This window comes from Megalobrama amblycephala, linkage group LG14, assembly GCF_018812025.1.
Source record: "Megalobrama amblycephala isolate DHTTF-2021 linkage group LG14, ASM1881202v1, whole genome shotgun sequence".
Classification (NCBI taxonomy): domain Eukaryota; kingdom Metazoa; phylum Chordata; class Actinopteri; order Cypriniformes; family Xenocyprididae; genus Megalobrama; species Megalobrama amblycephala.
The window spans coordinates 30,473,450-30,501,197 of record NC_063057.1 but is presented as its reverse complement, the minus strand read 5'-3'; the positions used below and the strand labels follow the sequence as shown (position 1 = coordinate 30,501,197).

Sequence of the window (27,748 nt, the reverse complement as noted above, 5' to 3'; positions counted from 1 at the left end):
TGAAGCAGTCAAAATGCTGTAAACATGAGAGGATAATCTGAATCCATTTCCCACTGATATTTTTTAATAGTTTTGTGTTTTGAATGCTTTAAGACTACAAACGCAGTACAAATATATATATATATATATATATATATATACACACTCACCTAAATGATTATTAGGAACACCTGTTCAATTTCTCATTAATGTCAGAATGGGAAAGAAAGGTGATTTAAGCAATTTTGAGCGTGGCATGGTTGTTGGTGCCAGACGGGCCGGTCTGAGTATTTCACAATCTGCTCAGTTACTGGGATTTTCACACACAACCATTTCTAGGGTTTACAAAGAATGGTGTGAAAAGGGAAAAACATCCAGTATGCGGCAGTCCTGTGGGCGAAAATGCCTTGTTGATGCTAGAGGTCAGAGGAGAATGGGCCGACTGATTCAAGCTGATAGAAGCGCAACTTTGACTGAAATAACCACTCGTTACAACCAAGGTATGCAGCAAAGCATTTGTGAAGCCACAACACACACAACCTTGAGGCGGATGGGTTACAACAGCAGAAGACCCCACCGGGTACCACTCATCTCCACTACAAATAGGAAAAAGAGGCTGCAATTTGCACGAGCTCACCAAAATTGGACAGTTGAAGACTGGAAAAATGAGTCTCGATTTCTGTTGAGACATTCAGATGGTAGAGTCAGAATTTGGCATAAACAGAATGAGAATATGGATCCATCATGCCTTGTTACCACTGTGCAGGCTGGTGGTGGTGGTGTAATGGTGTGGGGGATGTTTTCTTGGCACACTTTAGGCCCCTTAGTGCCAATTGGGCATCGTTTAAATGCCACGGCCTACCTGAGCATTGTTTCTGACCATGTCCATCCCTTTATGACCACCGTGTACCCATCCTCTGCTGGCTAATTCCAGCAGGATAATGCACCATGTCACAAAGCTCGAATCATTTCAAATTGGTTTCTTGAACATGACAATGAGTTCACTGTACTAAAATGGCCCCCACAGTCACCAGATCTCAACCCAATAGAGCATCTTTGGGATGTGGTGGAACGGGAGCTTCGTGCCCTGAATGTGCATCCCACAAATCTCCATCGACTGTAAGATGCTATCCTATCAATATGGGCCAACATTTCTAAAGAATGCTTTCAGCACCTTGTTGAATCAATGCCACGTAGAATTAAGGCAGTTCTGAAGGCAAAAGGGGGTCAAACACAGTATTAGTATGGTGTTCCTAATAATCCTTTAGGTGAGTGTATATATAAGTGAAAGTATCTCTTTCAGTCTGTTGTGTGTGTTACGTCTCTGTTGTTGCTCACAGGTTTTTCAATCTCACACAGAAACACTGAGGAACCATCAAAAACCGTAAATCCAGCATAGAGAGACTGAGTGAATGTGGAGGTGAATGTGTGTAAGTGTGTGAGTGTGTGTGTATCAGAGACACTGTAGAAGGACAGAGTGCCGGCCGGCACATCCACATACACTCCTACTCTCCTACAGGAGTGTGAAGGGACACGTGTAACAGTGAACTTATTATTGTGACGAACAGTAAAACCAAAATTAGAGCAGATCAGGCTCCAAGAATTTTTATTGGATCCAAACCAACAGTCATCACTCCCACCTTTCCTGCTGATTCTTTTATATGTGACTGACATATCAACATCATGTCCACTCCATTCAGCCTCCCAGTAACAGCGTCCAGGCAGACTCTCTCTACACAACACCTGATGACACTCATCAAATCTCTCTGGATGATCAGGATATGACTGTTTTTCTCTTACATATGTCACCTTTCTGTTCTTCTCAGACAGAATGAGACAAGTGTTTGCTGTGTTTGGATCTAGTGTGAGATCACAGGCATCTAAACACAAAAAGAGAGACATTTATCACACAAAATAACAACAATTACTGAAAGTGTGTATATGTGGTTGTGTAGACATACATTTGTGTAGTCCTGTTGTAATCCTGAACTCTCCTCCATGATCCACACTATAAAACAAACACAGTGTCAGAGTCACATTGTTCTGCACATCTGATATAGTCAGTAAATATACACATGAAGCAGTGTGACACTTCCAGCTCAACATACTTTAGTTTGTCCAGTGTGCAGTTTGGATGGTTGAGTGTATCACCAAGTAACTTGACTCCTGAATCTCCTGGGTAATTGTAGCTCAGATCCAGCTCTCGTAGGTGTGAGGGGTTTGAATTTAGAGCTGAAGACACATAACGACAGCCTTCCTCTGTCAACATACACCCAGACAATCTACAAACACACACAGCAACAGTCCACGTAACATTAGATTGGCAATCAAACATGCACTATAATACTTGTATTCAGTATCACTGACCAACAAAGTTATGAACTGGGTTGTTTTATTGTTTTATAATGTTTCTTGGGGTGCACTTATAATTTTAGTATGCTTTTTAGATCAAAGGTGGTCATAATTTAGAAATAAAAGGCATCTTTGCTACCCTGGTTTCAGCCCTCTTATTTGAATCTCTCCGTTTTAAGGGGCGTGTCTGCTGTGAGACTTCAGTGTAAATGCCCACTGCTGTGATTGGCTAGCATGTTTTCATTTGAAATAACCAAGTGGGTAACACTTTAGAATACTGATCCTTCATTAATGAATAACTACACAGGAACAAATGAGTAATGCATTATTAACACTCTAGTAACTACTATTAACTAACAATAAACTCTGATTAATGAATTAGTAAGTAACAGTGCTCAGTTGAAGGTGGTAGTTCACTATTAACTAATCAGTAACTACTGTTTTTTCATTCCTCCCAGAGATTGCAGAGAACTACTAAGAACTACTGTACTATATACAGGTTCATAATTAACATGAATGATGCATAATGTATAATTAATTCTAAAGTAAAGGCCTTGGTAACCCATTAGTAATGACTGAAGTATTACTAAATACTTAAGAAGAAATTACTAATTATTTGGATCAGTATTCTAAAGTGAAAAACATGATAACTCTCTAGTAACTACTGAAGTCTTTGTAAACTTTTGAGGTTTTTGTATGTTTTTGTACAGTAATTCCTTATTATATATTTGGTAACACTTGAGTAATTACTTGTGGGTTACCATGATCTTCACTTTAGAATACTGATCCAAATAATTAGTAGGTCCTTTAGAAGGATGTAGTAACACTTAAGTAATTACTAGTAGGTTACTATGATCTTCACTTTATAATACTGATCCAAATTAGAAGTAGTTACTTTAGAGTTATATAGTAACTCTTGAGTTATTACTATCCAATACTTTACAAAAACCTCAAAAATTTACAAAGACTTCAGTATTTACTAGAGAGTTATCATGCTTTTCACTTTAGAATACTGATCCAAATTATTAGTAATTCCTTCTTAAGTAATTGGTAATACTTCAGTCATTACTAGTGGGTTACCAAGGCCTTTACTCTAGAATTAATTATACATTATTCATTATTCACATTAATTACGAACATGTATATAGTAGTTCTTAGTAGTTCTCTGGGAGGTATGAAAAAAACAGTAGTTACTGATTAGCTAATAGTGAACTACCACCTTTAACTGAGCACTATTACTTACTAATTCATTAATCAGAGTTACTTGTTAGTTAATAGTAGTTACTATAGTGTTAATAATGCATTACTCATTTGTTCCTGTGTAGTTATTCATTAATGAAGGATTAGTATTCTAAAGTGTTACCACCAAGTATTACTCTCTCTTTTAGTGCGTTTTTACTATTACAGCTCTCAAGGTTAACCCTCTGGAGTCTGAGGCTGATTTGGGGCCTGGAGAAGTTTTGACATGCCCTGACATTTGTGCTTTTTTCAGTTGTTCATAAACATATTAATGGAAAAAGTGTCATTACACTGTATTCAGCGCAAACTAGGCTACCATAATATGTGAGGAACATGTATGTACATGTTTGTATTTTTGAAGAAATAACATTTATGCGTGGTTATTATGAAAGTATAAATGAAAACATACACATAGCCTATGGCGCAGAGGCTCTGCGTAGGTCCGACGCAGAAGTATAAATCAGCCTTTAGACTACCTATTCTATGCATGTCATGCGTGAATCGGTGGGCGGGGCTAAACAGGCAGTGAAGAAGTAGGCGTTGCTCTTCTGCGGAGGCAGTGCTTGCTGCCCTTTGACGTCATAGATCCCCACTTTGAAAAATCTGTTGTTCGCTGGGCCTGGTGTCAATAAAAGCTTTTATTGGACTAACAAGGAAGTTTTCAGCTCTAAAACTTACAGGATATTCTTATAGTATGATGACCTCTTATATGTCAAAAGCTCAAGGAAAAATTTATTTCTCAGTTCATCACCCCTTTAAAAAATAATTTATACAACTTATTCAAAAAATCTGGAAAACATGTTAATGTTGATGGATGATGAAGAGATGACCACAATAAAAGCTGTTGATCTAAGATATACAAAGACATCCATCAAGCTTCCTCCCCACTCAGAGGTGGAGATCCGTACTAAAACAATCGCTCCGATACCACCTCAACCCGATTGCAAACACCTCAAACAAACCGCCCTTTGCTGTCCCGATGAAGCCTTGATTTCTGCTGTAGCCGCATTATAACATTTGTATAGTGTTTGTATAGTAGAAAACGCTAAGAGATCCAGAGGGAGCGTGTTTGCTGTAGTATTAGTACAAATGTAGTATATAATTTGAGTAGATTGAGTCCATCAACTCACCGAAAGCTTGTACATTTCCTTCAGAATGTGTAATAGCGCCCCCTACCGTATAACAGTGAAAACATGGAAAGCCGGAAATTTCCGTCAATGTTGGGGAAGCGTTGTCTCATAAATCAGGGAAATATTAGGCAATTTCGTTAAGCAGTACATAAAATAAGGAATGAAAAGTTTTTTCTGTTGCTTCATGAAAACATCTGTGTGTTTGACACATATTCAAGTAATCCACTTCATCTGTGATAAAGTACTTGAACTCTGTGTAACTGTCACTACGGGAAGCTGAAAGTGTCCAACTTCACATCTCTGTTTTCATCTGCAAGCAGCAAATTTTGCCGAAATCCAAAATATGTGGCTTGGTTATGCAGTTAAAATCCCAAACACATTTTTCCAGTTAAACTAGAGTAGGGCAGGGCCGGCACAAGCGCAACTGCTGCTCTAGGCAAAAGACTGCTGTTGTGCTGATCTTGTCACGGTTGTTGGGTCTATGTGTTCATCTCTGCATGTCTGTCTACTGTTGTCTCTTGTTTGATTGCTTGTTAGCGTTGCCAAGCAACCTTGGCCCTAACAAGTTAATTGGAGTGGTTGCACCTGCTGTGCATTACCACTCCTATATCTGCCCTGCGTTTTGCTGTGTTTGTTGTCAGATCGTTGTTTGCTCATATCCTGTTTGTTGCTTTCACCAGCTTCTCTGTTCCTGTGTTGCATTCAGTCTTGTGTGGATTTACCTGCCTAGTGTGGATTTACCTGCTTTATTTGGAGCTACTTGCCTTGTGTGGATTTACCAGCTATGTGTGGACCTACCAGTTTGGTGTGGATTTTCTTCCTTCTCAGTCTCTGTGAGACTGGTGTCTGCTACGGATGCTTACTACTTCTGATCATTTTGCTTTTGCTTTATTTCTCATTTAATAAACTATTTTCTGCACTCGCAATTGGACCTTGAGTTTATTCTCTACTGACAGATCTAAATTTATTTTGATTTTACATAGGATTTATTATTTTTTATGTCTACTCTAGTGAGGACTTTAATATTAAAACGTAGTCACAGACAACCAGTTAGTTCAGGAAGCAGGAAGTTCCAGTAGTACTGCAGTGAGTGAGCAGAATGTGGTAGCTTCTCTGTGTTTGACTCATCCTCAAATATCATCTCTGTTAGACGCAGTGTTTGAGTATACAATGTCAAATTTATTGGCAGCAGTACCACTTAAACATAAAGACAGTTTCACACTGGGCTTTGAAAGCCCAAACCTCTAGTTCATTTTCAATAAGAGACACATTGAAAATGGCAAATCGGTGGTAGGTATAGCAGTGGCAAAGTGACTGTGCAAATGGTGCTTGTACACCTCAAAATCCCATTACTTGCGTGTGCACAGCTCTTAATAGTGGATTTAAATATTTAATATATGGCATATATAAATATTACACATACAATAAGGTGAGCTACATGACTTCTCTTCCACTTTTATGTGCATAAGCCTACCTTTCAGAAGGGCGTGTTGGGCTTTGAATAGAATAACTATTGGGGTGATAACCGACCTGACTCTGCTACTGCCCCAGGCATCTGCCATAGGCACTTATAGACACACTGGCTCTGAACTCAGCTCCTGGAGAGCTGCAAGACTTGATTAGCTGGATCAGCTGTGTTTAATTAAATTTGAAGCTAAACTCTGCAGGGCTGTGGCCCTTCAGGAACTGAGCTTGGCACTCCTGGACTACAACAAATAAAGCTACCGGATGAGACATTGCAAGCAACAAAATAACCAAGAGAGGGACTAAAATAATATGTTTGGTATGATCAGAGTAAATCAAATCTGTGTTAAATACCTCAGTATGTTTATTTGACAGTGTGAACTCTTCAGTCCATCAGAAAGTATCTTTATTCCTGAATCCTGAAGGTCATTGTTACTCAGGTCCAGCTCTCTCAGACAAGAGTTTGATGATTGTAGAGCTGAAGACAAACTTCCACAGCACTGACCAGTGAAATTACAGATGACCAATCTAAAGAAAAAAAAAAGCAGGAAGTAATTACCTCTTCACAGCACCTATTAAATTACTTTAATGACACATTCTGACTGACATAATGATTTGTGGGTTCTGAAGAAACTGAGTTTATGTCATCAAACCGTCTTTCTGTACATTATCCTTCTTATTTGATCGCTACTCACCAAATAAATAAACGTGATGTGAAATGATTTTGTTGTAAAAAAAAAATTACCTGTATATTATTTTAAGACTTTTACAAAAACATTAAAGCAAACTTTTTTTTTACAAACTTAAATTAACACTATATCAGTTTTACAGTAATATTAACACTGAAGTCCTCTGAGGTCATTTTCAATACTATTGATAATTGAGACACAAGATGAAACCAGTTGTGTTTGTATGAAATGAGAGAATGAGCCCGCAATGTTATAAAAGAGACATTAAAGTAGCACTGGCTTTGGTTACCTAGATAAGCATACTGATTTATAGTATCAGTTTGTGCCATCAAAGATGATAAATATTAGCAAAAGTCAGATCACAAAATGATATGATTGAGCAATAAGTATTTCACACTGGTCGGAAACCAGTGTGTGTGTTTAGAAAATAGGAAATAGTCTTGTAGACAATAGAAATAGAAAAACATTAACAAATAGAAAAACCATTACAATTAAAGAACAGAAAAACATTAAAATACCTTAGAAATATTAGAAATACTAATTGGAATTTCACTGTTTTAGCTTTCGAGAGAAATGTTTGAGTTACTTTACATTATGCAGGAGATGTGTTAATTTATAAAAAAATATTAGAAATTTGGAAACTAAATGAGTCAAATAAAACATGCATATGTATTAACATTCTCTTGATTTGTGCGTGTAAGGGAAAGTGCAATAATTCTAATGAAATACAAAAAGAAATTCCTCAAATGACAGCAATCATGCTCAATAATCAAGATTATATTTATAAGTAAAATAATTGTGATCAGTTTCGGCATTTTAGTGCTATCAGTTTAACCGTTATACTGTCATGGGTGATCTGGGGGCCGTATTCACGAAACACTTTGTCTTACCACCTAATAGTTCTCCTAAATAAGAGTAAAAGTTCTTAGCTAAGTTCTTAGCTTGTAAGTGTGAACTTGTGAAAACAACTGTCACTGGTAATTGAACATTATTTCCTTATGTATTTTGAAAGATTTATTTTTTGCCGTTGTTGCATTTTTATTATGATAGCACAGTGAGTAGACAGGAAGCCGAGTGAAAGAGAGAAAGGGGGATGGGATCGGGAAAGGTCCACGAGCCAGAACTCAAACTCAGGTCACCCAAGCTGCCCACAAGGCTATCGGCGCAGACAATAGGACATTACTTTTAACTTGACTGCAATGTTTTATTCTCCATTATTAAATACATTTTGTCTTTACATAAATGAATCATTATATTGTCATCACAGATAAAAATCTGGGGCTGTATTCACAAAACATACTAAGGCTAAAAGTAGCTCCTAAATTGCAAATTTAGGAGGAACTCTTAAAAATAATGGGTGTGTCAGTCCTAATTTTAGGAGTCTTAAATTTTTGCTCTAAGAGTATTTCACAAAGCATTTTAGCACTAAAACTAGCTCCTAAATCAGTGAAACGTTAGGAGTAGCCAAGAGGACTCCTAAGTCTCTAAGACCAAATTACAAACAGTCCTAATCCACCAAAAGACACTGCACACCATTGAGGCAATAGCAATAAAGCCTTAGGTGCTGAACTTGTTCTTCATAAATGCAATACATTTTGATTTATAGATTTGAATCTACGATGAGGCGCCAAAAATAAATCTTTAACAAATAAATAAATATTGTCTGATTACCTGTGGCAGTGGTTTTCATGAGTTCACATTTACAAATGACTGAATAGAGTAAAAAAAAATATATATATATATAATAAGCGTATTTGGTGTACTGTCCAAGGGGATTGAGGGCTCTGAGCTTGGAATTTAGCCCAAACCCAGAGTTCTCCCCATATCCCCAGCCTGGAGTGTGGGACGGGGTGGCGGAGGGATGCAGAAAACTGACGAAGTAACTATATTCCTCCTCCATCTGATTAGATAGACCGTTTCAATGTGTTCCTCCCAAACTTTGTTTATAAAACATAATTTGTTTGTTTTAATCCGTTGACAAAAAGCATGCCTGCCTGGAGACAGTCCTCGAGGGACATTCATGGAGTTTGTGAACGGAGTCCTTTTTCACTGAAGATCCCCCTTTAGCATCAGTGAGATGGAGGATCACAAAACCACAGTCCACATCGTGTACACCAACACTTCAGCCATGCTCCGAGTGGAATTAAAGCCTGAGCCCACCACAGACACAGAGCCGGAGCCCGCCAGGATGGCAGGGCCAGAGCTGTTGCATGAGGCCAGTCCTGATGAGTTTGCAAGGATAAACAACATGCCTATTTTGTCGCCCCAGTAGCAAGTTAGTATGGTGTGTGATGTCCCCATCCTGAATCCCTACCACCTCCTCTACCTGTTCCATATCAGCAAAGGAGGCTGTTCCTGAAATCTGTCTGTCCCGTATTGACCAAGGATGCTGCTTTTAAACTCTCTGCCTGTGCTACCCAGTTCTTTTGCCCTGACTTTGCTGGCCCCTTCAGTTCCTCCTATGCTGTCCATACCTAGTATCATGGATCCGCCTTGGGCTTCCAGTTTGCCAGCTCTGCCTTGGAGTGTCGACTCTCTAACTCTGCCTAGAATTTCCAAGCCTGTAACTCTACCTTGGCTCATTGATCAGTTGGCTCCCACTTGGTTACTCACTTCCTCTGCTCCACCTGGGAACGTTGTCCCTACTGCTCCACCGGGCTTCCTCATCCCTTTGGCTCTGCCTTGTTCAGTCTTCGCTTTGCCTTTACCATGGACTTCTGGGAATTCTTCTGCAACTCATGCCTCCACCCCATTTGGCTCCACCTTTCCTCCGGCTTCACCTTGGTCCTCAGTTGGACTTCGCTTCAGTCTTCCAGCACCCTTGCTTCACCTCGGCCACTCATCCCCACAGCTCTGTCTTGGTCTCCAGGACCTTTAGTGTTGTCCAGTCTCTTTGGCTCCACCTGGGTCTCCACCCCCAGAGCTCCCTCTCAGTCATGCGTTCCCCTGCGCCCACCTGGTACTTCCTCCAAGGCTCCACCATGGCTCAACCCTCCCTTGACTCTGCCATGGGCCTGCAACCTGGTTCTACTGCTGGTGGTTACACCCTGGGAGGTTTTGCCCCCTCCCACCGTCCTCTGTTGGAATATTATGTTTGATGTTTTAACACATAAGGTGTGTTCACTTTCATGGAGCTGAAAATGGAGACATGAAGTAGGACACTTTCTGCTTCCCATAGTGACCCTTGAGCAATGTTTTCATATTGTATCACAGCTGAAGTGAAATAAATGCAACATTTGTTAAACACAAATGTTTCAGAAACATTTTCATGATATACTTTATGTATTGCTTAATACAGTGTCAGCTTGTACAAGAATAAAATAGTATAATATTACATTATGTCAGGGTTTCCCAGACTAGGGTTTGTGAAGGAACTGCAGGATTCATAAAAAATTTAAATGAAAATAAATTACTCTAAAAATAAAACACTTAATAGATTAAAAATATAATTGTCATGTCATGACACCATTAACCAACATCAGAGAACTGTCAACTTTATTATTTTCATTCATTTTTTTAAAATTAAAAATTAAAAATGCAGATTAATTTTCATAGGCTTCTTTGTTCATATTTAACAAGAGTGCTAATAATTCTGATCACAACTGTATTTCTGTCAGGATCACTATCGTCAAAAATGCCTGGCATACAGTTTGGATTGGCGGTATGGTTCTGTTTTAGGCAAAAACTCCCTGCCCATCCATGAAGCCTAGCATAGATAAGAGCAGGGAAAGCAGCGATAACCCCCCTTAGGGTAAACAGAACAGAAACAAAGTATTGCAATATCATTAATTTTCTTAATGACAATAATTAATGTAACAACATAATTGAAGAATTGAGTCTGATCAACAGAAATATCAGAAGGGCAAGTCCTGGGGATGGAGGAGGGTAATTAGCTCCTGAGCAATGTGATAAAGCTGCTAATACTGAATGGACCATATATATATATGAATGTGGTGATAGGTGTTGCATTCCTATAGGTCAGTGTGAATCAGTGTGAATCAGCTGAGTGTCAGCTGATGCAAGCTTGACTAACGTGACCTGCCAGAACTAACGCATCATGTTTGATCTAAACTAAACATAATTATGTCAAAGTGTATTTTGATGATCCATTGCAAAAACAAACATAATTGTTTTCTAAATACTGTTACAGCAGCCAAGTTGTTTTTAAACATCTATCATTTTCAACAGAAACATCAACATTAACTAAAGCTAAACCTGTTAATTTTCAATAATTACTTTTACATTTCAAGAACATTTAACAGCAGCATTCAAGACAATGATACTTATTAAAGCTTCTAGAGTTATTCAGTCAAGAGCAGTGAGTGATATTTTGCATTTGTACAGTATTTTTAAATTAACAGCACAGACAGCAGCAGGTACTGCAAATTAGGCTGCAGTCACTTTAATACACACATAATACAATATACATGTGACTTTTTTCTCAGCTGATTACGTTCACAGCCATAACTTACTATGTTTATGTAAACTTTGTTTGCATTTGAAATAACCTTATGTGTATTTGGCAGTTTAAGGGCAATAAGTAAAAAAGGTAATAATAAGTCCCCTTTAAAAGTTAATTTAACACTGATGATTTTGCAACTATTTACACACATGTGAACATATTGAAAGAATGAATATGAAAGTCAAACCTCAGTATGTTAAGTTGACAGTGTGAACTCTTTAGTCCAACAGAGAGCATCTTCACCCCTGAATCCCTAAGATCATTGTTACTCAGATCCAGCTCTCTTAGATGAGAGTTTGATGACTGTAGAGCTGAAGACAAACTTTCACAGTGCAAATCAGAGAGACCACATCCAGCAAGTCTATAACAGAGAATAACATGTTTTCTGTATTCTGTGCATAACAATGAAATTTTATTGATCACATATGAATGCACAAATGTTCTCTGCAAACACTACAATTTTTTTTTTCAACAACTGCAAGGACCAAGTACTCAACTAGAGAACACTTCACCATAATGGTGACTTTAAACAAACTGTTTGCAGAAAAACATCAATATTAAACCTCTTAATTCTCAAAAACTTTTTATACACAAATAAAAAAAAGAAATATGTGCACAAATGGGGAAATGAGCCAGAATCCATTTTAACAGCTATGAACATGAAGATCAGTGGGATGCTGATCTCCTAGAGCAGAGGTCTCCAAACTCGGTCCTGGAGGGCCGCTGTCCTGCAAAGTTTAGCTCCAACCCCAATTAAACATACCTGAACCAGCTAATCAATGTCTCACTAGGCATACAAGAAACTTTCAAGCAGGTGTGTAGGAGCTGGTTGGAGCTAAACTCTGCAGGACAGTGGTCCTCCAGGACCAAGTTTGAAGACCTCTGTCCTAGAGCACCAAAAGTGTTCCTAAAAAGTATGAAATGGATGTGTTGTAGTTTACATTTTTAAGGTTTCCAACAGATTTAGATTATTTTGGCCTCTCTTTATATCAGTCACCACTTCTGCATCCAAAGGTTCCTAAGGAATTTTTATGGCGGTTCGGGCCTTAGGGATTAGTCTCAAGATGGGTGCAAGGCAGAAACTGCCTGTGGACCAATCAGCAGTCCTGGCCTTTTCCACACTTAAAGGGGTCATGAATTGAGAAATCAACCTTTCATTGAGCTTTTGATATATAAGAGGTCATCATACTAAAACTGAAAACTTCCTTGTTAGTCCAATATAAACTTTTATTGACACCAGTCCCATCGAACAACTGATCCTGGAATTGCCTATCATAGGTGAAACCCTGCCTCAGCAGAAGAAATCAATGGCTAATTCATCATTGCAATGTTAGCCCCGCCCACTGGCGTGTTGGTGAGATGACGAGGAGAGGAGAGGAAAACAGGAAAAAATAACATTACCTTTCAAAGGATCCTAATGCTGGGAATATGGTTATTTATTTTCAACAATGTAAATGTCTTAGTTAAACTTTATGTATTTGAATTCACTGTTGATTCAGTCGCATTTCGATGCAGGATTTGCAAACAGACTTTGACGATATGGACTCGACAGTAATGTGACAACTTGTAATAATGCCTGATCTGATGTTATGATTCATGTGCAGCCAGATGTTCTTTGTCTATGTGTCAGTAAATCAAACCAGTGACTAAACAAGCAACTTCACATTGTTTCTCTTAGTAGGATAAAAATAGTCTGTTATTTAAATCCGCTTGTTAAGTCGTGACGTAAGGAATGCCGTTTCTGGGTCCAAGCCCCGGCTCATTTCACTTGAGAATGCCATCTCGACAGCCGTTTATGAGCGCTATTTATTCATATTAAACATTTAACATTTTAAAGTTAAACATTTAAAATACTTACAGTCTACACAACAGTCTCCATGCTCTCAGCATCACAGACATTAATATATTGATGTTTTATAAAAGATGAATCACTGTCTGGCCATCAGGGAGTTTGGTATGGAGATAAAGGTGATGATTATAATTTTTTGGACGCAAAGAACGCAATCGCTGGAGCTGTCAATCAAACAGCACGAGTTTGTCAGTGACTGAGTACTGGATACGTGCCAAAACTCCCGTTTTATTCAACGACTCTTAGTTATATTGTGTTTGCACTGTTAGTGAAGATGAACGCATTTGTTACTGTGCAGAAAATCAGTTGCAATGACGAGATCACTGCTTTCATGCGCCCAACAACATGTCTGTGATCGGCTGTTCATCACTGCAACCTTTCATGCCACAATCTAAATATAATGCCATAGATCTAAATGTAATGCAGCACTTTTCACAATTAGTTAACCTTGAGAGCTGTAATAGTAAACACGTGCTAAACGTTTTTGAGAGAGTAATACTTAGCTATTTCAAATGGAAAGATATCAGCACCATCACAAGCACTATAAAACACTGACTTACAAACTCACTGATCACAGAGTATTGTTAGTGTATATCACTGTTTAGCTGATAGCTACTTTACGGAGCCTCTCCGAGTGTTCTTAGTTTAGTCCTGCTCTTGCTCCTTGCCCATGTCTTGATCCTTGCCTGGTTTTCGTGTTCTGTCTGTTCTCTGCCTGCCCTGGACTCTTGCTCGCCTTGGATTATCCCTCTCGTCTCTGCCTGTTGGGATACTGACTGCCCCACACCTGGACTCTAGCCTGGATATCTGGATTACCCTCTAGCCTTTCCCATTGGATTACATTCTCCATTTGTTGACTTTTGCCTGCCCCTGGAATGCTCTTTGTCTTGCCCATATCATACTTGTGCCTTTGTTTATAAATAAAAGACTTTGCAGATGGATCTGAATGCCTCTCATCTCAGTCCCTCCATAACAGTAGGAAAAAAGCCTTTCATTTCTAAATTGTTTGTTTGTTTATAAGCCTATGGAATCATGCTACAGTTTCTCATATATATATGCATGATCACAATCCAGTATAGCTGAAGTATCCTGCTAATGATCAACGTGATGTGCAGGTCTTTGTATTGTAGATATTGTAGATTTTCACAGCACTGCATATTTACATACTACGTTATACACAGGTTAAAGTATCTGCCAGCCATAGTTATGAAACACCTTCATAGACATTTGGGGACAATGAATGAGTGAATGTGAAAGTCTAACCTCAGTATGTGGAGTTCACAGCGTGAACTCTTTAGTCCAACAGAGAGCAACTTTACTCCTGAATTCTGCAGATCATTGTTACTCAGGTCCAGCTCTGTCAGATTGGAATTTGATGGTTGGAGAGCTGAAGACAAACTTTCACAGTGCAGATTGGAGAGACCACATCCAGCAAGTCTATAACAGAGAATGACATGTTTTCTGTAGTCTGTGTATAAAAATGAAATCTTTTATTGATCACATATCTGATATTCCATGTGATATGAAGGTCTCAAAAACAGATCATTTTTGATGCAGCAGCTGTATGAAAACCCAAACAAAACAAGGTGAGCTGAGGTGAGCTGAAAGTGTGGTGCACAACAAGCACAACACGAAATATGGCTGCAGACTTGCACTTCCCGACTTGGACCCTCAGCCTGTCACGCTTCCTTTGCCAGTGACATCACATGCAATCACCACCTGCAGTCTCCGCTGACTGTGACACTACCTATTAGTGCATAGTAGTACTTCCGATGTAGAATTACTTCAAACTGAATTCATTAATCATTACCATATGCACATTTTATTTGTCAATATGTAATCATATGCTGTTTTAATTGCTGATATACAATTATTAAAAGTTACACAGAGTAACAAATTGTGGCTCTTTGAGTTTAGACAATTTATTGCAGTTGTGGTACCTAACTAGCCAACAATGATACCACTCTGTTACTATCTTGAATATATATATAAAAAAAACTGAGTGTGTCCAATTCCAGCACAGCCTGTGTGTAACTACTGGGGCCTAAGTTACACATTGTTTTTTTTTTTCTTTTTATGGTCTCCCCCCAAATGGAACAAGGCTTCTGGTTGTCATGGTTTTATGACTTAAAAGAATGCAAAGCTCTGCTCTAAATTCACTCTGAATCAGGCAATAGGAAAGACACAAAGCCTGTAAAAGCACTCTTCAGCCTCAATTTATAGACAAACTGTTCCATAAATAAGCATGCATCCCAGGACATTGTGTGTATAATTATTACTGTCTGGCATCTCTTGTATTGAACTTTGTTTTATGCATGCCTTATACATAATGTACCCTGTTCCTACTCTGTGTCCAAACCTGCGCTTTGTCAAATAAAGGCAGTTAAGTCCTGTCAGACAAAAATACTCAGTAGGCTACTGGCGAATTTCAATTGTCTCATTACTCTGTACTTTTTACAAATAGGATGCAAAAGATATGAATTTGTGATATATGCAAAATTATGTATGTAAACAGCTCAAGGCCAGATATTTTTAGTGATATAACAAAACTTATGAGGCAATGCATTTTTTTTTTTAGGGATGACGTCATTACACACACCATTTTATCAGTAAAAGGCCAACTGGATGGAAACATCTTTGGGACAGCAAATTTTGCAGAATTTTTTTGCGCATATTTGCTCTGTTGATAAAAAAACGGTGCAAAAACTGGATAGAAACTTGGCTTGTGAAGCGGCTTAAAAAGTCTTAAGTGACTGTAAAGAGTTGGAAGAAAATTTGGTGTTTTTCTAATAAACCGAATAAACCTGCTGCTGCATTTCATTAATGTTAATCAAAGAACAAAAGAAAAAGAGAAAATCACTCACTGAGTAACTTTTGTAGCTTTAATAAGGATTAATGTATATTGAATTTATACAGTGAAGACTGTACAGTGTTATTTTACATTTGATTTTATTCAATTTCTGTATATTTCCTACCTGTATATTACTGTTAACAGTACCTGAAAATCTTAAAGCACTATTTACAAGGTTACATAGGTCAAAAACAGTAACTTTTTTGTGGTGGGGCCAGTGAAAATTTTAGAAGGGGAAATTAACATCCTGTAGTAAAAAAAAACAAAAAACAAAATACTTTATGCATAAGCATAATTTTCTCAAAAAAAAAAAAAAATAAATAAATAAATTTTATATACATGTTGCTTACATATTGTAGCAGAGTTTGTGCCTCAGACCCCAGAGGGTTAATACTGCATTTAATAAAATGAAGAAATTATATCTGTCAATACCCATTCCACTGATCAGATAATTCAATTTTATAACTAACAATATTAGAGGGAAGGTGACATGTTTCACCCATCCAAGTGCACACACACAGTGAGTACTGAACATACACTCAGAGAAGTCGGCAGCCATTTTTGCACCTGGGGAGCAATTAGGTGCCTTGCTCGCTTAAGGGAACCTCAGTTGTGGGTAAGGAGAGTGAAATAAACACTGTTCATTCACTCCCCCACCTACATTTCCTAGTAATGGAAACTGAGACTCGAACCCACGATGCTGAGACTTGAACCCATGACCTTCTGGTTACAAGTCCGACTCTCTAACCATCAGGCCACAACTGCTCCCTAAGTCAAGGTAAGTTTAGTGTGAAATAAAAGAATCATACATTTGTTTTTTAGCTTTCTCCATACAGCAGGGTAAATATCAGAGTGAAGAGGTTAAGGAAATGTTCTTAGAACGTTCTGAGAATGTACTGGGAATGTTAGAAGGAAATTGTATTCATGTAAAGAAAACTTTCCTAGCTAACCAACAGAGTGTTTTAGGAACCAAAAATCTTTTAGCTGAGATGCAAGAATACTCACACAGCTTTTCTGCAGTTCATCACAGCCGGTATCAGTCTTTGTCTTCCTTCATCTGATGTGTTGTATTTCATAAGATCAAACTCATCCAGCACCTCTTCTGACATCTGAAGCATGTAGGCGATTGTTGAGCAGTGAGCAGGAGAAAGTTTCTCCTCTGAGTGTTTGTCTGATTTAACAAACTCTTGAATCTCTATGTACAGAGTCTGATCATTCACTTCCAGCAGACAGAGGAACAGATTAATGGATCTGTCAGCTGAAAGATTGTCATTTGTCTTTATTTCATCTTTAATGTACTGTGCGATTTCTCTTATGGTCTCTGAGCTGTTCTCTTTGTGTACCAGAAGATCAAGTAAGAGTCTCTGATTGGACTCAAGCGAGATGCCCAGCAGGAACCGCAGAAAAAGATCCAGGTGTCCATTTTCATTCTGAAGAGTTTTATCAACTGCTGATATTAGTAGCTCATACAGGGAAACTTCATAAGAGATGTGCTCATTATAACCACAATTAGAATAATATTCAGAGCCATGATCATATTTATATTTTTCACCCAGAAACTGCAGTAATTCCTTATTTTTAACTACATGGCAGTAAAACACATAGAATGCAGCTAGAAACTCCTGAAAGCTCAGATGTATGAAGCTGTAGACTTTTCTCTGATGAATCACAGATTCCTCTTTAAAGATCTCAGTGCAAATACCACAATACACGGAGGCGTCAATGACGTCAGTGCCACTCTCAATCAGGTCCTCCTCATAGAACATCACATTGCCCTTCATCAGCTGTTTGAAAGCCACTTCAGCAAGTTTCACAATCACTTCTCTGTTGGACTGCAGGAGTTTCTCTGGATCTCTCTTTTCATACTTCTGATTTCTCATGTTGATCTGAGTCAGCAGAAAGTGAATGTACATTTCAGTTAGAGTTTGAGGGATTTCTGCACTCAGATCTTCTTTCAGTATCTTTTGAAGCACAGTGGATGAGATCCAGCAGAAGACAGGTATGTGGCACATCATGTGGAGGCTTCTTGCTCTTCTGATGTGTGAGATGATTCTGTTGGCTTGATGCTCGTCACTGATTCTCTTCCTGAAATATTCCTCCTTCTGAGGCTCATCAAATCCCTGAATTTCTGTCAGACGATTGATGTATTTGGAGGGGATTTGATTGGCTGCTGCTGGTCTGGAGGTGATCCAGATGAGAGCAGAGGGAAACAGCTCTCCTTTCATGAGGTTTGACATCAGCACAACCACTGATGAAGTCTCAGTTACATCAGAAACTTTCCCACTGTCTGAAAACATCAGTTTCATTCTGCTTTCATCCAGACCATCAAAGATGAACACAACTTTACACTTCTCATAAATATTTGAGTGCAGATCTTGAAGTTCAGGATGAAAGTCCAGCAGAAGTCTGTGAAGACTGTACTGATGATCTTGAATCAAGTTTAGCTCTCGAAATGGAAGCACAAACATGAAATCTACATCCTGATTGGCATTTCCCTCTGCCCAATCCAGAACAAATTTCTGCACAGAGATTGTTTTTCCAATACCAGCGATGCCTTTAGTAAGAACAATCTTGATTTTGTCTCTCTCCTCACATCCTGGTTCAGGTAGAGGTTTAAATATGTCATTGCATTTGATCGCAGTGTCTTGAGAGTAGTGTGTTCTGGGTGTTTTCTCCATCTGTAAAATCTCATGTTTTTCATTCATCACTTCACTCTCTCCTTCTATGATGTAAAGCTCTGTGTATATCCTGTTCAGCAGGGTTTGATTATCTTGAACTTTGATTCCCTCAAATAAGCTCTCATACCTGTTCTTCATTCTGGTTTTGTGTTGGTCTTTGACTCTCTGTAGTTTATCATCTACTGGTTGGTGAGAATTCTGCTGCAGGTCTTCAGGCTGAACGTCTCTATCCACACAGCATAAACAAGAACAACACAATGAATTAATGAAAGCATGAGGAGCAAGATATTTTAGTAAAGCCACATGTATTACTCTCAGAACTCATTGAGACATAATTAACAGCTTTAAAACAGGTCCAGACTATTTTTATGCCAAACCTCCATTATTTAGTTATAAGATTTATTATTAAAATTACAGATCCCCCCCCCCAAAAAAAACTTTCCATGTTTGTTAAAACTGTACTACATTGTATATCTAAAAAAATGATACTACTCCTCTCTAAAAAGGACTCTCTCGCTTTACTTATTAAAAAAATAAACTGTTACGGGGGTATCAAAGAAGAGAGTTGAAGCCAGAATCTATTAAGAAACTGTTTTTATTTTCAGTTTTTCTCAGTTGCTTTTGTACATTTCTAGAATCATTTGAAACTTGACAAACTGTAAACGTGTCCCTTAAATCTGATTGGTTGACTGGAATGTTCTAGGATCAACAAATGTTAATCCAGGAACATATCTTACTTGGTGAAATCACAATTACCGAGCTGCACCGAGCTGCCCGCTCTCCCTGATACGGCCACGGATGCCGTCACCGAGCTGCCTGCTCTTCCTGATACGGCCACAGAGGACCATTGGTCATCCAAGCCGTTTGCCCTGCCGCCGCCGCCCAGGCCGTTTGCCCTGCCGCCGCCATCCAAGCCTTCTGCCCTGCCGCCACCGCCCAGGCCATCTGAACCATCGAAACCCGCCTGGTCTGTTCCTCCAGCACCGCCCTGGCACTCAGCCAGGACTCCAGACCTGCTGGCACCCGCCTGGTCAGTTCATCCAGCGCCGCCCTGGCAGTCAGCCAGGACTCCAGACCTGCTGGCACCCGCCTGGTCAGTTCCTCCAGCGCCGCCCTGGCAGTGAGCCAGGACCCCAGACCTGTTGGCACCCGCTTGGTCAGTTCCTCCAGCACTTTCTTGGCAACTAGCCAGAACCCCGATCCCACTAGAGCCTCCATGGTCTGCTCCCCCCTGGCCTTCAGTTGGAGACTCTGGACCTGGCCCGCCATCCCTCCCCCTGATCCTCCTCCTGTCCACCTCCCTCCTGAGTTTTTGTGGGGGTTTTTTTTGCTTTTTTTTTGTCTGGTGGAGCGTCTGGTAGCCGCTCCTTTGAGGGGGGGGTAATGTCATGATCACTAGTGAGAGTGCCCTAATCAGCCACTAGAGGGCACTCCATCCCGGACTCTTTTTTTTCTCCCCTTGGACTACATTACCCATAACACACTTCCCGGACTCATTATCCCATTTCATTGCACCCAGCTGTTTTGTGTTTCCTCATTAGTGTCTGTCTATTTATACTCAGTTGTTTCTGCTTTGGTTATGGTGTTTTCATGTATGGTTTCCCTGTTCTCTGTTTTGGTTTTTGGTTTTCATGTTTCTTGTTTTTGTATGGACTGTCTTTATGGATTTTGACCCTTGCCTGTCTGTGGATTACGTTTCTGGATTTTCCCAATAAATTGCTACACATGGATCTTGCTTTCTGGACTTTGTGATTCCGTGACATTTTGCTTCAGAGCTAAGTGGTTACAGTCTTCCAGTCACCAAGCAATGAAAGTGTGCCCACCAGTCTGCCTGTTGCCGAGGCTGTCCCCAGCGGCATGTCGGCATCTACATCTGCTCAAGTACGACCAGAGACAAATCCCTGTCCACCCCATCAAGCTTCCCACTAGAAGATGATGCAGTCGTCCCTCAGGAGGAGGGCTGGGTGGAGAATCCTTGTTTTTTCTGCTTTCTGTTCCACGGTACCCACATTTTTAATAAAACAGCCGTTTCCTCGATCTCTGTGCCAAACAGGGTGTGCCTCATTCCATTCCACATTCGCCATGAGCCAAGAGGTTGCGATTCAAGGACGCGTTGCATCTACAAGTCTCTTTGGCCATCCCTTCACAATATCCTTGGAGACAAGTAACTATCACACTTCAATTACAGTCTCTACTTTGGGACACTATGCTTCCTGGGCTAACTATATGATTATGACTGATCTTGGATTTGTGAGTTTTGAACTTGGAGCTTTACAAGCTCCTATTCAAACTGCTAACGCAGAAACACATTCTCACATGCGTTCACCCCAAGAATGGTTCATCCTAGGGATTCCTTGGGGAGTCCTCCCACTGCCAGCTCTTTTACTCCCTGACCAAGGCCCCCCTCAGCTCGGACGTGTTGGCACACATTTGACCAGTCTGTTCACTCAGTTGTGCTCTTCCCGTCAGGAAGACCCCAAGAGACACTGGTTCCATGCTTTCTTTCCTGTAAGAAGGGTAGGAGCAGAGGTCATCCCCCTCCACCCTGAAGGTGTATGTTTCTGTAATTGTGGCACATCATATTACAGTTGACGGGAATTCATTGGGAAAGCTCAACTGGTCGTCAGTTTCCTTAGAGGCGCCAGGAGGTTAAATCCTCCCAGGCCATGCCTTATCCCCTTTCTGGGATCTTTCTGTGGTCCTTTCTGGTTTGCAAAGAGCTCCCTTTGAGGCAGTTGAACTTAAGATCCTATATCTAAAGACAGTGCTCCTGATCGCGCTCACTTCCATCAAGAGGGTGGGGGACCTGCAAGCATTTTTGGTCAGTGAGTCATGCCTTTAGCTCGGCCAGCCACTTCTCATGTCATCCTGAGACCCCAGCTCAGATACGTGCCCAAAGTTCCCACCACTCCTTTTCAGGACCAGGCTGTGAACTTGCAAGTGCTGTCCCCAGAGGAGGAAGACCAGCCCTTGTGTTGCTGTGTACCACTCTTCTTGTTTAAGTGAATTGCATGCAGAGCTTCAGAAGCTCTGAGCAGGGGTCCGTTCTTCATACCTGGATTACTCAATTAGCTGGATTTCATTATTGATGATTTGAAATGATACAGGATTGTTAGGTTCTTCAAAAACTGTCCTGGAGTTGCTGTCATAGCAACATGTAAGCTCAAATCTGCTTGGGAGCAGCTAATTTCATGTAAACAGGATTAGAGTGCATCTTTTTAAGCAGAGGTCATACTTAAAGTCTGTGCCAGCCACTGCTACTTTCTTACAAGAGTACCTTATTGAACTAGGGACAATAATAATAATAATTATTATTATTATTACTGTTATATTAATTTTAAAACTAATTTGAAAATAATTATAATGTTGTATAATTTATCATAATACAGATGGTTTTACTCATTGAGAGATTTATTTGTGAGGGAATAATTACATAATAATGTTATTGGAATCGTACACACAGTAACGGTTAGGTAGTCTAAGCTGTGCATTAATTTTTAGCTATAATGGGAGTGGCTTGATGCAGTGCAGGACATGCAGATATTAAAATGCTGTCTTCCTGTGACATTAGAAAAAAATTCTTGAACCTTAAGAAACTAATTAATGCTGTCACATTATGAATATGCTTCACCGGTAAAATTAAACCAATTGCTATATACAATATTTAAATAAAAATGTAAAGCCTGTAAATACTAGAAATTGGGAAATAATGTAAATAATTGTGAATCATGTAACAAACAGTGCACATTTAATTTATCTATTTCCTGTTTACTTATAAAGGCCCAGAATTTCCAGTTTTTTTCATCAGGTATGTGATGTTCTTTTTTAATATGATGTCATTACGTTGCTGTCTTGCCGCCAGCCAATCCCTGCGTTGCTGAGTATCGATATATCTGCCCTTTCTAATCAACACAAGAATGCACAGTAATCTCAGACAACTTAATTCAGATATTTTAATCAAATCCACAAATTCGTTTGAAGAACCAAATTAGCCAGAGATCAGTTATCACAATTAGAAGGTCAGGCATCTGTCAAATCATCTTAGATGTATTAAGTGAGGTATGAAGAACAGACACGGAATTTAATTAAACAGGTTTTTCTTGCACTCTGGACATTTTTGGGCAGCAACATTTGACCAGTGGGTGTCTAATTTCACTGCTGCAGTTCATTCACCAACATGCTTGTACTCACACAGGGTCAGAGATCACTGCTCCATCACTGATATCAGGGTGAAGTTTAGATTCATCTCTACTCATAGACGTAGATCTGGATACAGCTGGACATGATGCTGAATAACTGTCCTTTTGTCTGATAATGAGAAAACAACAAAAACTCATATTATCTCTCTTTTTCACTTACGTTTAAGTCTTGACTGTAAGTCTTGTCTCCAGTTCTGGTTATTGTCTTACCTGGGGCTAGAGTTCACTGTTCCATCACATAGATTAGGAGGCTGATGTATCGATTCCTCACTCTTCAAAGACACACAGCTGGGCTCTGAAGATGCTGCTCTCTGGTTCTGGTCGTAAACAACATCCTGCTCCTCTCTCTCCCCATAGAGATTCATTTTAGAGTCTGTGCATTTGGAGATATAAAATTTGTACTTTAATAAACGCATCTCAAGATCCGACAATTCTGTTCCATTAATCTGCAATCCATCCAAATGTTTTAGAATGGGTGTTAAAGTAATTGGTAGAGTCAGCACATATTTAAATATAAGACAAGTTATGTAAATGCTGAGATTGTTAGTTATTTTGAACTGGTTTGTAGTTCATTCTGTTTGTGAACCAGTTGTTGGGGCAATTGACCGCATAGAACTGGGTTTCTTGGAGGCGCATATCATGCTGATTGAAGTCTTTTACAGGTATATGTATGAATATTGTGTAAAGTGTGTGTTTGTTTGTGTTTAATTTCCCCTTCACTCTCTCTGTGTTTGGTGGCAGTGTTCTTGTCTGATTGCACTGCTATCTTTAATAAAATTTGCTATTTTTGTACTCCACCCATGTCTGATACCTGACTCTGCTGTAATTGAACCTGTAAGCCTGGTGTGTTCGAATGCTACAGGTGATACCCCAGTAATAGGCTCCCAGTGTGTAGTTGGTTAATTGGAGTAGCTTCCCAAATATAACCTTATATTTCCTCATATATGCTGAAAATTGTGTGTGGGTTAGGAAGAATTTAATTTTAAAGGTTCTAGCCCTTCACTCCTCCATTTGTTAATGGTACATACAGTATACATATATATATATATATATATATATATTTTGTGGAAGAATGTATGCTTTTTTGTCATCACACGTGGCATCTGATCTAAGATATTTGCCAGGGTTTTAGATCTTTTGTAAGTAAACAATAATTGATAATTTAATTATTTTGCCTGTCCATTCCGTCCTGTATATCGTGCCAACATTGAAGCATCCTGAGATCATCCATGTGTGGGGTTGCTTTTCATCCAAAGGAATGGCGCTTACAATTCTGCCCAAAACACTGTCATGAATAAAGAAATGTATCAAAATGTCCCGCAGGAGCAGCTTCTCCCAACGACCCAGGAACAATTTGATGATGATCCGTGCATTTTCCAGAATGATGGAGCACCATATCACAAGGCAAGATTGATAATTCACTACGTGCATAATAATTATGTAAGGTGTATTATGTAAGTTGATTTTCTGATCTGATTTCTTAATTATTATTATTATTATTATTTTTTTTTTTTTCAGTTAACATGTGTCTTTTCTTCTCCACCGGTTTGTGTATGACCCTGCTGACCCAATAGCATTTTACTGTCCATTAGTCATGCCTTAACTTTGCAATTTCTAGTATTGCATTATTGCATCCTTCTCATGGCCATTTAATAATTTTTGACTTTTCAATCTGAGTTAAATCTCTTTTTTTGGCTCATTTTATCTCTAAAAGAAAACATACCTAATAATTATATACACCTGAATATAAGGTGTTTTTCACTTCCAGCCTTCATGAACAATTATATATCACTTATAAATTAATTAATACAAAATTAATAGTAGTTATTAAGATCGATGTGCTTTGAAATTTGTAAAATGTGCCTGATTTTTTTTTTAGATATATATATATATATATATATATATATATATATATATATATATATATATATATATATATATATATATATATATATATATATATGTATGATCTGAAAATCAACTTGCATAATAATTATGCATGCAGTGTATAGTGGTTCAGAGATCATTCCATTGAAATATTAAATCCGTGGCCAGGCCACTCTCTAGATCTTAATCCCACAGAGAACATATGGTCAGTCCTCAAAAGGCAAGTGGACAAACAGAAGCTCACAAATTTTGATTAACTCTAATCAATAATAAGGCAAGAATGGATCACCATCAGTCAGGATTTGGCTCAGAAGCTGATATCCAGCATGCTAGAGCGAACTGCAGAGGTTATGAAGAAGGGTCAACACTGTAAATATTGACTCTTTGCAAATATTTAATCTTTTTGCCAATAATATCCTTTAAAACTTTTTGTTTTCCAGTATACCACTGAAACATGTGAATCAACAATCTACCGATACTGATGCAGCAAAACACAAAATATGACTGCATTGTGCATACCTGCCTCCTACGCTGGCTTTACTGGATTAAAAGTGAAACAGGTTTCACCAGTTACAATATAGCAACAGGTCCGTAAGCTTAAACCTGCTCGGGAGCAGCTTATTTCATGTAAACAAAATTAGATTGCATCTTTTTAAACTGAATTGATACTTAAATTACTTATTCAGGGACAATAATTTATAATAATAATAATTTACAAATTAATTGGAAAATAATATTATAATGTTGTGTAGTTTATAATACTATAGACACAGCCAGTTTTACTCATTGAAAGATTAATTTGTGTTGGAATAATTACAATATAAATGTATTGGAGTACAGTTATGGTGTATTATTCCTTATAAAGGTCCAGAAAATTCATCAAGTTGTTCATCAGATGCTCCGAGCTCTGAATTTTGGCCCGAACCCAGAGTACTCCCCCCGGTGTGGTAAAAGTAGATAGAACAAGAAGTGAGGAGATGGGGTGGAGGAGGGATGCTGATAAACTCTCAGATGATCAGAGGTAAGTCTGCTGAATTTATACCTTTTGACATTGTTTGAGTTGATTATCTGAATGCTCTCCACCTGTGCTAATTAGGTTAATTATCTGAACTTGCTCCTCCCAAATTTTGTTAATAAAACATCATTACGTTGCCATCTTGGCGCCAGCCAATCGCTGCATTGCTGACTGTGGTTTCGAGAATCGATATATGCACTTCATGAGCGTTTCCTCCGAGTAGGCAAGGGAGGCAGTGCCTCCTCAAAAAAAAATAGGATGAGAAAATAATCCATATTACATATAACACAAATATTACAAATTATGACATTAAAAAGAGCGCAAGTCACGCGTATTTCTTAAGGAACACTGCCCAACAGCGACACCCGCAGGTAAAGTTACAGCAGGAGTCATGCCTCCCTTTGCTCTCATAGGAATCCATAGAAAATCATCAGACCCCCGGCGTGCGGGGGGTATTTGAGAATGAATGGGGGAAAGTCACGTGAGAGGAGGCAATGTCTTCATTGCGCTATGATTGGATGTAATTGGTTATGATTGGATACGATTGGTTTGTGTGATAAATCCCGCGTTCCGCGCGTCACTTTCACCGAACAAATGATGGCGTCAATGGGAAGACTAATTGAAAAGTAAACCGATCACCCAGTTAGTTATCACCGCTTTATGTCACGTCAAAATCAAACTTAAAATGGACTGAAAACATGATTTTTAGTGCAATCAGCATGGTGAAATTAAAAATACATCTTGGTGTCTGTGACAAACATTGTTTACGGAGCATGACTGATGATCCAAAATATCCTAAGATGACTATTAAAAAGAAAAACATCAATACACAAATTGATGGAACACAATTTGTTTAAATTATTGTATGGTTTTGATAAATAGAACATTTATTATAATACTGTAAAATTACAAAATAGAATTGTATTTGGTTTCTTTTTTTCTTTTCTTTTTTTTTTTTTTTTTGATGTAATGTAATGTTCATTTAACAAGGAAGTTGTGTCAACGTTAAGAGTACTGCACTTGAATTTACATAAAAAATGTGCCTCCTCATTTCAGAACACCACTGCACGCCACTGATGCACTTTTCAGGGAACACGAGAATGCAGTAATCTTAGACAATTTAATCCAGATATTTCAATCCAATCCGCAAATGGAGAACCAATTTGCTTGAAGAACCAAATTAGCCAGAGTTCAGTTATCACTATTAGAAGATCTGGCATCTGTCAAATCATCTCAGATGTATTAAGCGACATATGAAGAAGGGACCCCAGGGTTGAGAAAAAACCCTGATCTAGGATCATCACAGTCTGCTGAGATGTGCTATGATGATCTAATCAATTTGAACAGCAGCAGTGGACTACTGAAGTACGGCTGCTAAAAGTTTTATCTTTGTTAGTTTTTCATTGTGCAGTACAACTCAACATAGTAAAACACTATGATAATAACAATAATAATGATCTGAATCAGATTATGTGTCATGTTAATATAAATCCTTATTATACATAAAACTACCTTTAAAGATATCTTTAATGATAATGATATAATCATATAATCAGCCTTCTGTGATACGTCATGACATACAAAGGGTTAAATAAAATGATAAAAATTACTTCATCACAGCATTAAAGTCTCAGAATGTTACAAATGACACATCATAAGACAACACATACATAAAAATGACTATAGAAAGATGAATCACTCACCTCAAATATTTGTAGATCTTTCTGTTTCCTTCTCCACACTGCCGTGTTGAACAGCAACTCTGAAATTTCTTTCACTGTTTCAGGTAAATATGAGAATCAGATAAACGGCCGCCAGACATGTGAAAACATGCAATAACTCTAAACTGGTTTATTGTTCATGTAGGGAAGTTGTAGTATGTTCTCCAGGTCTTAAGGGGAGTTGTGTTTTATTGCTGTGTGAGCCATCTTTACACAGGTGGAACTGATGTTTA

General features: G+C 38.7%; 1 protein-coding gene across 1 annotated transcript; it reads right to left on the bottom strand.

Annotated features, from left to right (window-relative positions):
• Positions 1–758: 758 nt before the first annotated feature.
• Positions 759–27,748, bottom strand: LOC125245118 (NACHT, LRR and PYD domains-containing protein 12-like). Its single transcript, XM_048155584.1, has 10 exons — positions 27,498–27,748; positions 23,103–23,265; positions 22,885–23,001; positions 17,021–18,919; positions 14,428–14,601; positions 11,503–11,676; positions 6,519–6,692; positions 2,088–2,261; positions 1,941–1,987; positions 759–1,859 (listed from the first exon to the last, which is right to left on the bottom strand). The coding sequence occupies exons 2-10, from the start codon at positions 23,255–23,257 to the stop codon at positions 1,279–1,281; spliced, it is 3,495 nt and encodes a 1,164-aa protein (XP_048011541.1). The 5' UTR covers positions 23,258–23,265; positions 27,498–27,748; the 3' UTR covers positions 759–1,278.

Excerpts from the sequence above, each read along its gene's own strand:
- LOC125245118 (XM_048155584.1), bottom strand. The coding sequence starts at position 23,257 with ATGAATCTCTATGGGGAGAGAGAGGAGCAGGATGTTGTTTACGACCAG. Across the intron at positions 11,677-14,427 it reads TGTGAACTCCACATACTGAG|ACTTGCTGGATGTGGTCTCT; the intron begins GTTAGACTTTCA and ends TCTCTGTTATAG. Across the intron at positions 1,988-2,087 it reads TGCACACTGGACAAACTAAA|TGTGGATCATGGAGGAGAGT; the intron begins GTATGTTGAGCT and ends TTTGTTTTATAG.